At 37.1% G+C, this 11,700-nt stretch overlaps 1 protein-coding gene across 2 annotated transcripts; it reads left to right on the top strand.

Annotated features, from left to right (window-relative positions):
- Window positions 1-367: 367 nt before the first annotated feature.
- On the top strand, window positions 368-7,306 carry ctbs (chitobiase, di-N-acetyl-). 2 transcript variants are annotated; one of them, XM_042481871.1, is made up of 7 exons: window positions 368-525; window positions 3,626-3,764; window positions 4,617-4,825; window positions 5,022-5,193; window positions 5,292-5,389; window positions 6,078-6,239; window positions 7,143-7,306. In XM_042481871.1, exons 1-7 carry the CDS (start codon window positions 412-414, stop codon window positions 7,221-7,223), a joined length of 975 nt encoding a protein of 324 aa, XP_042337805.1. In that variant the 5' UTR covers window positions 368-411; the 3' UTR covers window positions 7,224-7,306. The 2 variants fall into 2 exon arrangements, with proteins under 2 accessions (XP_042337805.1, XP_042337806.1); XM_042481872.1 differs by having other exon boundaries at window positions 7,157-7,260.
- The last annotated feature ends 4,394 nt before the right edge of the window (window positions 7,307-11,700 follow it).

Raw genomic sequence — 11,700 nt, forward strand, 5'->3', positions numbered from 1 at the left:
AAAAAAAAAGCCAAACAGTCCTATTGAACAGAAGCTAAAGGAAACTAGGGTAGAGTTAGGACAAAAAAAACTACAACAAAAAACGGGACAAATAACGTACGATGCAGATGCATAATGTCAATATAAAATAATTCAAATAAATAGACCTGCACCTACACAGAAACCTGCCAGCATTTACTGCAGGTTCTGTTTGACCTCCCCTAGAATTCTAAGTCTTTATTTATGTTTTAAGTGAAATGAAATACACTTTTTGTTTCATGACAACGTTTTGGTATACATTTGGTTAATGATAGCCTCGTGTGCGCGAAATTGATGAAGCTTGGCCCATGTCAGCCACCGTACAAGAGTGATCACAGTACTAGTTGACAGCTGTGATTCTGTCAGTGTAAACTTCTGCTTCCTGCTTGAAAAATGTCCCACTTTCTTCTGATTTTGTCGTCCATAATCGTGGTCTGCAGGGCCGCCGTGTGTCCGTGTGAGAGTCCGGAGCTCTGTCAACAGATCCGCGACGAGAGAGACTTTGAGGTAGTTAAATCAGCTGGTTGAAAACACGACATGGTGTTGCTGAACCTCCACCTGCAGCATACATTCACATTTAACCTGTTGTCTATATTCTACCTTCACAGTATGGTCCGGGTTACATCAACCCGCTTTAAGAAATGTCTTTGCCAGATTTTCAGCTGCATTTAAAATGTAAATAGCTTATCAGAAATTATTAAATGGGTGATTTATCCGTAATTTATGTTTCAGAGAGCAGAATGAATTTATTTTTAATGATTCATTTATGGAGAAGAATATGTCCTACTTTGCTTTACACGTGATCTGCCAAACCGTGAATGACAAGAACCTTTCTGTCTGTAACTTTTAGGATTAATGTATAACCACTTACAACCTTTACAACGACCAAACACTGTCCTCACTGGATCAGGGTTAACCCAAATCACTGTCTGCTAGATCATATAAGGACAGATCAACGACCTCTTGGCACTTATGACTTCCTCCCCTAAAAAACAAAACAAACAAAAACCTAATAGTGATAATAATAATGCTTATTTGTGTTATATTTTCTGATATTGCAGGTGCTTGTGTTTGCAGGTGCAGATCTTGTGAAAGTATCACCGTCTGACCTCTTTTTTTATGTGCATCATATATGATCATGCTTTTGCTGTTTTAGTCTTTTACTATTTTTAAATTTGCCCATGACACTTCAAAGACCAGCAGGTGCTTGTCTCAGAGGGGACCTTTGCAAAATGCAGGAGGTCAAGATCCCCCTTTAAATGTCTCACTACTAAGCAGTGAAAATATACACACATATGCATGTGAAGTTTCATGGTTTCAAAATTCCTTAAAAGCACAATTTTCTTTAAATTGGCTGCCACCACTGGTGGTGGATTTAAATCCATTTCATTAGGTATGGGTCAAATTTGACCCGAACAGCCTCAGTGTGACAAAAAAAATGTACCATCTGTGCAAAAATAAGATTTTTCATTATTTTAATTTTTAAGCATTTTTTGTAAAAGTCATCAAATTGCAGGCTAAAAGAAAGCCATTTTATTTTTTTTTATTTATTTGGTTTTTACTGCTGTCAAATATCAAAATAGTTTAAATTTGATTGAACAACATATGAGGGCTAAATCTGCTATTTATCACATTACAGCTATGCTAATTTACAATAAGTAAATTACAGATTAGCAGCGTAAATGGAAAGATGGTCAAAATAAGATGATACTTGACAGTTTAGTTTCTAGATTAGTATCAGAAAATGTTGAATTACTGTCATTAAAACTCCATTAAACACGCTGCAATTTTTGTACATTGATAACCATGTAATATTTAAATTATTTTTCAAATGTTAAGTCACCTTGCAAAGTTTCACAATTTTTTGGCATTATCTTTTACACTGTAGCCTACAGTGTCTTATACTAGTTACGGCAGACTGAAAGAGTAAAAATAAAGCATTTTGCTGTTTAGATAAATGGAATAAATTTTTTCTGCTGCCTGTTGTTAGGTATTTTACAATTACATCACAAACCTCTTACATAAGGCTCTTGACTATAATAAAATTTAATAACAGGATCTGTGGTTAGTGAGCATAAACTGGTACCTTCACTTATAAAACCTTGAATTTGTCACAGCCTATGCATACAGTATTGAACCAAATAGAAAAATCTAAAATGTGACAGTTGTTACTGGAGGAACTGACAGAATAAAGAATCTATCCATGAACCGACAGATGACTTTAAAAGTTACAGGAAAAAGGAGATACACAGTTCACTGTAATATTTACTGAACTGCATGGCAATAAGTAATATTTACTGAGCTTTTCCACTGTTGTTTTTGTTTTAAGTTTCAAATCGGGACTACAGTTCCTCTTTATGCATGCAGCCTGTGTGTTTGTTTTAAGGTCGTGTGATATTTGAGAAGGTTCCCCTTTTTTGGGAACATTTGGCCTCTTCGACTTCTGTGAGGTGACTCAGGTTTCTTCAAAACTCACATATCTGAGTGCTAATGTAACGGCCCCCGTTTGTGGATGTGCATTCATCAGTGTTTAACATCTTATAGCTGACAAATACTTCGAACAGACCCCTCTCACAGGAGACTATCTGACTACATAAACCAAAGTAAAACTAATAACATTAATAACAGCTGCATTCCAGTTAGGTCCCTGATTTCATCCTTTTGCTCACTTTTATGACTTACTGTCCTGATTGGAGCAGAAGGATCAGTATCAGGTCTGATCAACGCATTTTTTAATTGATTGGTTATATTGAACATGTAGCCTGCCCAATCCTGTGTTATCCTTTGTTTGTTTTTGTCCGCCATCACACAGGTGTCGTAAACGGAGAGCGCGATTTGTGGCAGATATTCAGGTTTTATTGTAATGCTGCTTCTGTATTTACTTTAAATGCCAAGTCTACTTCACTTGCTTTTTCCCAGGCATTTTCTTTACGCTGCTATTTTTCCAGAAATGTTATAGTATTGATTGTATTTACATTCTATAAATGTTTCCAAATGCTGGGTTAGCTGAATGTGTATTTGTAGTTATCAAAGAAGAACAGGATGTCAGAGTTATATTGATTAGAAATCAATCATACTGACCTAGTTGAAATGAAAGGGGTGTGATTAGATGTAAAAACAGCTAATTTATTTGCCTGCTGTCAGATTTCAAACATGCTACATTAAAAATGATCAGAGAATCAATCAAAAGCTGACTCAATAATCAGCTGATCATTATAGAAATTATATAGAAATTGCTTGCATTTTTCTTTTAATACTTTCAGGCCTTGTCAGACTATAAGACTTCACTTTTGGTTGTTGTGGACATTTTGTATCTTGGGCAATTTATAGGCTAGACTAAACTATTAAATGACCCATTATCTATTCATTTCTAATAAAAAAAAAGTTAATTCTGTCACAGTCTTAAGCCATGATTTGTTTTTAATGGTTTGGAGTTCAGGTTACAGTTTATTGTAGACAGAGAGAAGTGACACTGACTAGTAATACACAGACTCTTAGACATTTATGTTCGGGTATTCATGAGATAGAGTGAGTGTGAATGGAGTATGAATAGGAGCAGTAGATCTCACAGTCCTGTGCCGCTGTGACCTCTTGTGTTTTTTTCCAGGTGTTTGTGTTTGACGTGGGTGGAAAGATATGGAAGTCCTACAACTGGAGCATGGTGACCACAGTGGCAACGTTTGGAAAATATGATGCAGAGCTCATGTGTTACGCTCACTCCAAAGGAGCACGAGTTGTACTTAAAGGTAGAGTAAATTTCTCACCTCATCGGTATGAATTGCAGCAGTTTTATTAAGGTCAAAGGCCAAAGTTACAGTATTTACATGATGTACTTATTACTTTTTGTTGTAAATGCATGGTTATATTTTAAGGGAATGATTTTGAAGCACATAGTCAGAGGATAAATATTTTTTAATTGTTCATTGTGATTTTTGATAAGTGGCACATAAGTGGCATGTATTCAATGACATTATCTATGCAAAAAACCCAGAACAAAACAAGAAAACAGAGCAGAATGTAGCTTTGATAAAAAAAAAAAAAATTCATACAAGGATAAAAAAAACAACAACCCAGAAATATAACATAACTAAATGAGAAGACAAGATCAACAAAAAAATCAATGGGTTATGTATTTGTTAAAAAAGAAAACTACTTTTGACTTTTAATTGTTTGTTTGCATGTGCATCTTTCATAATAATAATAATCAGCATCAAAGTAATTTTAACCTATTTTTCCCCTTTAAATAGCATTTTTAAACACATTCTGTCAAAAAGTGCTTTACATATAGCATAAAATACTTGCATACAAGTTCAAGAATGCACAGAATGAGGCATTCGGCGGGTAAGATAGCAAAAGCGATACAGTCGCCTTTAGTCTTACATAGTACGCAGGAATACAGTGGCTTTGAATGGGCATAGGTCAGTAGTTTTGTTTAGGCATTCTGAGATGGTTTTAAAGATGACAGACCAAAATCTTTGTAAGAGGTTCTTTTTTTAAAATGAATTTAATGTTTTAATCAAGTTTAGCACTTGTTTTCCTCCTGTCAACAGTTCATCATCCTCATAATCATGTCAGTTTCTCTTTTCTTGTTGGAAAAGGTGATGTTCCCCTCTCCTACATTGTGGACCAACACAACAGGACAGAATGGATAACAGAGAAGGTCAACTTGGCCAAGAATCAATTTATGGATGGGATCAACATCGACATTGAACAAGCAGTGGATCAGGGCTCACCCGAGTATCACGCTTTGACAGACCTGGTCAAAGAGACCACTGAGGCCTTCCACAGGGAGATCCCAGGTTCCCAGGTAAACACGCTTTGACAATAACAACATGCAGCTTGTCTCAGCCTTATGCTTTTTCTTTTTCCTAAATGAATCCTGGAAATGCCTCAAATCCTTCCATCAACCAAAATAGGAATTACCCAGAAAAAAATGACTGAACGAGAGGCTGTCAGCCTTCCTTGAATTTTCTGTGTTTTATTTATCCTATCTCGATCTCAAGGTCTCATTTGATGTTGCCTGGTCACCTAATTGTATTGACAAGCGCTGCTATGATTACGTGACCATCGCTGAATCCTGCGACCTGCTGTTTGTGATGTCCTACGATGAACAGAGCCAGATCATGGGGGACTGTATCGCAATGGCGAATGCCCCACTTTCTCAAACACTGAATGGTTTGTTGTCCAGTTGTTAAGTAATGAATTAAAATAAATCAACTTGTCACTGCGAAACGTATCATCACCAAGTAAAATGCCTGTTATCTTTCTCTAAGGTTATGATCAGTTTTTGAGTCTGAAGATTGATCCAAAGAAGCTGGTGATGGGAGTGCCGTGGTATGGCTATGACTACCCATGCCTAAACTTTTCCCAGGTCAGTTAAGCTTATATACAAGATGTACAGTTAAAGCACTGGTTATAGAGGTTATTTTTTGGTATATTTTTTTTGCCATGGTCTTTAAAGGATGATTACAACTGACTTTGGTGATCCTCCAAATTTGAACAAGTATGCTGATCCTTTACCTTTTCCTCTAGCGCCATCTTGTGGTCAAAAATTCAATCTGCCCTGTACTTACTGAAACATTCATCTGCCTCATGTTAGTCTTGTCATAGTGGCAACTGCTGCTGTGACTAACATTAAATGATATAATAATGCTGCTCAATAGTTCCCCAAAAATGCCCTTTTTAACCACTGTTAATGTAATGTACAGTGCTCAGTAAATTCCTTCAGCTGAGACAAATGGCTGAGATTTATTTAGTTAGTTTCCTTATTTAGTATTGAAAGATAGAGATCGTGTTGCTACTTTCATGGGATTTAATGACATAAGAAAAAAAAGACCCAGCCTCATGGTTTAAAGCATTGTGTAAAGCACATTAGATTGCTTGTGTGTGTTAAATACAGACACAAAAATATATACAGGTGAAGATCTTTTCCCTATGAATCATGATCTTTTCTTTTCACTAGAAAACAATGTTGAAAACAAGGCATGCTACTGCTATCATTATTTATACTTATTATATTATATATATTATATCCTTTGATGTCTTTTTTCCAAAACCAGGAGGGAGTATGTTCTCTAATCGAGGTTCCTTTCCGCGGAGCCCCCTGCAGTGATGCAGCTGGAAAACAGAAACCATACAAGTGGATCATGAAGCAGGTTAACAGCTCATTGTCTGGCAGGCTCTGGGACGACAAGCAGAAAGCTCCTTACTTCAATTACCAGGTACGCTGTTTTTATTATAGTTCAAGTCCTGAGTCAACTGTTGTTGGGTAAGATGTTTTAGTTCTTAGCAACGTTGGCCCCTCTGTCAAGTATTTGATTTTCTAACTAGTTTGAGCTTGAATGACTTCACCTTTTTCACTAAATTAAAATCTGACATACAATACAATGACTTTTTTTTATTATGTTTGTATGACATTATCAAGGCAAATGCTATTTTGAGTTTACAATGAAAACTATGACATACCACCATATAACCATTTTTAGGACAGTTGAATGACATACTGTACTATTACTTTTTGCTGTTACGATTTTTTGACAACTTCTGTATGACAAACTGTACCAGAACTTTTTAATGATAAACTATGCTGTGACTTTAAGTATGATATTTTTATGACACACTATACTGTTAATTTTTTAATGACCTTTTTTATGACATATTGCACTCAGTTCAGTTTCAGTTTACTGTCAATCAAACATGTTAAAAACATGAAGGAACGAAATTTGTTGCCCAGGTCCAGCAGCATACAGAATAAATAATATCAGCTGAAATAGACCTTATAAATAAATCGTAATAAATAATCTAAAAAAAACTATAATAAATAAAACACAGTTTAAAAGAAACCAAGCAGCAGTGAAGTAAAAGTGCAGAGGACAGACTTGAGGTCAGGCAGTTCATAAGCCTCACAGCCTCTGGGAAGAAGCTGCACTTTAGCCTCGCTGGTCTTGCTTTGAGGTTGCGTGGCCTTCTGCCTGAGGGGAGGGCCGTGGACAGTTGGTGTGCTGGGCGGGTGGGGTCCTTCGTGATACATGAAGCTCTGCTTCTGCACCTGCTGATATAAATGTCCTCCAAAGAAGGGAGGCCACTGTTGGTTATTTTTGAGCAGATTTTACGACTCATTGCAGTGTCTCCCTGTCAGCCGCAGAGCAGTTCCCAAACCAGGCAGTGATGAGGATGTCAGTATGCTGTCCAACCCACACCGTTAAAGGAAGTCAGGACAGCAGCCCTGAGGCCAGCCTGCTTCAGCCTCCTCAAAAAGTACAGGCATTGGTGGGCCTTTCTTATAATGCTGACTGTGTTGGTGGCCCACGAGAGGTTGTTAGAGATGTGCAGGCCCAGATATTTAAAGGTGGACACCATCTCCACAGCTTTTCCTCCAATGAAGAGGGGAGAGGGGGTGTGGCCTCTCCTCCTAATGTCCACAACCATCTCCTTAGTCTTCCCCACATTGATGCAGAGATTGTTTGCTCTGCACCAGTCCACAAGTTCTTCCTCCTCCTTCCTGTACACAGACTCGTCGTTGTTGGACATCAGTCCAACCACAGCCGCGTCGTCTGCAAAGTTCCCTATATGATTGCTTGGGTATCTTGCAGAGCAATCATGTGTGAAGAGCGTGTACAGCAGGGGGCTTAGGACACATCCCAGTGGGGAGCCGGTGTTGAGTGTGATGGTGGAAGATGAGAAACCATGGATCTTAACAGACTGTGGCCTGTTTGGCAGGAGATCCAGGATCCAGTTGCATAGAGATGGTTTTAATCCCAGCAGCAGCAGTTTGTTGACTAAAGTCTGCAGAATGATGGTGTTAAAGGCAGAGCGTAAATTCAGGAAGAGTAGCCTGACATAGAAATCACTACTCTTTAGATGGGTGAGAGCAGAATAGACAGCTGACACTGCATCAGACACAGACCGGTTCTTCCTGTAAGCATACTGATGGGGGTCCACGTTGATGTTGATGGTGCCCTTTATGTGGGCCAAAACCAGCCGTTCAAAGCATTTCATGACTATTGGGGTTAGGGCCACTTGATGATAGTCGTTCATGCTTTTCACTGCTGAGTTTTTAGGCAACGAAACGATTGTGGACATCTTGAGACAAACAAGCACCACAGCTTGGGAGAGGGAGATGTTAAAGATGTCCATCAACCCCTCTGTGAGCTCCCGAGCACAGTCTCTCAGAACCTGTCCCATGATGTTGTCCGGGCCTGCTGCTTTGCGGGGTTTGATCCTATGCAGTGTCTTCCTCACATCCACAGCTGACACACTAAAGGGCAGCTCACCTGGTGGGAGTATGAGTCTGGTGCTGTGGGAGGAGCTGGATGACTTGACGCGAGCATAGAAGGTGTTCAGAGCATCAGGAAGAGATGTGTCCTGAGGGCATTCAGCATCCCTCCCTTTGTAGTCTGTGATGTTCTTTGTGCCCCTCCACATGCTCCGGGGGTCGCTGGTGAAAAAATGACCCTGTATCCTAAGGGCATAAGTAGCCTTTGCCCTTTTGATGCCAGCCTTCAGCTACCTCCTTGCTGATCTCAGTGCCACTGCATCTATTAATCTAGTATTGGCATTTTTATGATATACAACACTTTGAACATTTTTTAAAAAAGTTTTATTATATACTACAGTGTAATTTTTTAAATAATATGCTTATGCTATTCTAAATGTTGTCCTTTATATTAATATGATGTAAAATGATAATATGGATTTTTAAATTATTATTTTTTGACATAAGACACAATGATTTTTTTCATGATATTTTTATGGCATACTATAAAATGATTTTCAGTGACATTTTTATGACGCACTACATCAGGACTTTTTTGAGATTTTGATATACCATACTAGGACTTTTTCATAAGATTTTTGTGGCATACTACACTGACTATTTTTAATGAAAACAACTTTCTGTAATTAAGCTCTTATGACACTTATACTTTATGACATATTATATATATGTTTTGGCATGGTTGGCTTCAGTCTGATGGCAAGTTGGATCACCAATTTCATTATTTGTGCTCAAATGTTTTTTCAAGCTGTATATTAAAAACTTAAAACAAAATGAACATAACAAGGAAAGTATGCATGAACAAGCAGTATATATTTACAAAATAGTAGTACATCATGAGCAAAGTTTGCAAAATTCAGTGCTGCACTTAATTTTTCTTGTCTTTGAGAAAAATTTCACCTCGCTTAGTTGAGAAAAAGTAAATGTATTGGGTTGCATGTTAACATTTTTTTTCTTTTTAGATAGTAGTTCTTTGGTTAGTTAGCTAACAAGTGACATTCTTTGCCTTTCCCCACTGCAGAAATTTAAACCTGCAATCCCTTTTACTGGCATTTAAAGGAAAAACAACACTGTCGACATGTACATATGTCCAAACATCTGTACGTCCATACGTCATAGCTCGCTGTAGCTGATTTGGTTCAACAAAACCATGTGCACGGGTTGTTTTATTTGGAAAATTGACAGGATTCACTGCTGTTGTTTCTCTGGCTTCCTGCATGACTTGCTTTGCAGCTTGAAGCAGCAAGCTTCGCCGTCATTGAGGCTTCAGTCTGTGATTGCCACGCTAAAACAGTGGATAAAGTGTTTTGAGGCAACTTTAGTATGGCAAAGGAATGACCTGATGACTGTCTGATTGGCTTGCCTAATATTCTTACCCTGAACCTAATCAACTATTAACCATTCCTGCCTCAGCCCCCTGACCGTAGTCGGTGAGAACAGGGGAGATTTGTTTACCTCCGGGACCCAAGTGACTTTGGGGTTAACTCCCTTCACTTTGACCAGCAGCTGGAAACCAAAACAAGGGAGCTTCACTTTGTCTTGAGAAGCAGCAGCATTATTAACTGAAAACTGTGACTTACATTGCACATCAGACTGAACTACTACCTGTATGAATGTGGAGTTGGTCATTCTGTCGAGTAAAATATCAATCACAGTGGACTACAACTTATATAAATGTGATGTAGGTCATTCTGTCAGGTACAAATCTATATCAGAATGGACGATTACCTGTATAAATGTTGCTAAATGTGGAGAGGGTCATTCTTTAAGGTACAAACATCTATCGCAATTTACTACTACCTGTGTAAATGTGGAATCTGTAAAAACATTGTATACTGTGATTTCTTTTTGTAAATTTGGACAACATACAGGACGACAAATTTTTTTCATGATTTTGGATGAAATATTCTATGACAGGTTTTTTTTTCATGATCTTGGTGTCATATTGTATAATGAGGTTTTTTTGTGATTTTGGACAACATACTATACTATAAAATATTTTTATGATCTTTGATGATATATGATGTTTGCATGGCATTATTCTATACTGTGACGTTTCTGCGTGATTTTTCACGACATGCTATACTAAGAAGTTTTTCATATTTTCTGACGAGATCCTATACTTTGACATTTATCATAATTTTTGACAGCATACTGTACAACCTGTTAATGTGGAGTAGGTCATTTCAGTTACAGATTATTAGAATGGACTACTACCTGTATAAATGTAGTTAAATGTAGTGTAGGTCATCTATCACAATGGACAATTACAGGTATAAATGTGGAATGTGTGTTTTTAACAACATTGTATACTGTGATTTATTTTCATAATTTTGGAAGATATACAATAGTATGAAACTTTTTCATGATTTTTAATGACATTTTTTGGGATTGTGGGTGATTTTTGACAAAATATTATAGTATGACATTTTTGTGCCATTTTGGGTCATTTTTGACAACATACTATACTACGAAGTTTTATGGTAATTTTTGACTACATAATATACTATAATGTTTTTGTGCCATTTTAGATCATGTTTGATGACATAGTATGCTATGACATTTTTTTGACATTATTTTGACATTTTTGAAGACATACTATACCAGGACATTTTTGTGCCATACTATACTGTAGTTTGTCGTTTTTGGGTCATTTTTGACGACAAGCTATAGTATGTCGTTTTCACATAATCTTTGAGTAAATACAATAATATGACATTTTAGTGCGATTTTGGGTCATTTTTGATGACATACTATATTATGGCGTTTTCAGTCATTTTTTCCACATGCTAAAATAGAATTGTTTTGGGACAGTGTCTCGACATGTTATTTTATGTGGTTTTCAGCTGTTTTCAGCTGTTTTTGGGAAATTTATTTTTTTTGGCATTTTTCGCCAAACTATAGCTTTGATTTTTCTGTAATTTTTTTAATGATATAATATTATGATGTTTTTGGACGATTTTGAAACATTCTATGCTATAGTGTGTCTTGTCACGCTATTTTATGCAGTTTTCAGCTGTTTTGGGGAAATGTCATTTTTTGACATTTTTGGCCATGCTATAGCCTTTCTTTTTGGATCATTTTTGCAACATTCTATGCTATGAGATGTCTCCTATGAAAGAAATTTATTCCAAAAATATGAGAATTGCTAATTCTCTGAAGAAAATATGGCTGCAGTGTGATTAATCAAAGTCCTTTAATACATGGGCTCATGTAGAGAAGGCACACAATAGTTTTCAGTTGACAATGCGGCTTGAACTGACTTCTATTCCTGGTGATCTTCCACCACCACCACAAGGAACAAGGTCTTACTATAACCTTGCCTTTTATGTGATTTTTTCAACATGCCATATTATGTTTTTTTTGTCCGTTTTCGCGACATTCTATGCTATAGCGTGTCTCAGCAC

The sequence above is a fragment of the Plectropomus leopardus genome, unplaced genomic scaffold (assembly GCF_008729295.1).
Source record: "Plectropomus leopardus isolate mb unplaced genomic scaffold, YSFRI_Pleo_2.0 unplaced_scaffold3109, whole genome shotgun sequence".
Classification (NCBI taxonomy): domain Eukaryota; kingdom Metazoa; phylum Chordata; class Actinopteri; order Perciformes; family Serranidae; genus Plectropomus; species Plectropomus leopardus.

Coding starts and splice junctions, on each gene's coding strand:
- ctbs (XM_042481871.1), top strand. CDS start 412: ATGTCCCACTTTCTTCTGATTTTGTCGTCCATAATCGTGGTCTGCAGG. Junction 4,826..5,021: donor GGGAGATCCCAGGTTCCCAG/GTAAACACGCTT, acceptor CTCGATCTCAAG/GTCTCATTTGATGTTGCCTG. Junction 5,390..6,077: donor CATGCCTAAACTTTTCCCAG/GTCAGTTAAGCT, acceptor TTCCAAAACCAG/GAGGGAGTATGTTCTCTAAT.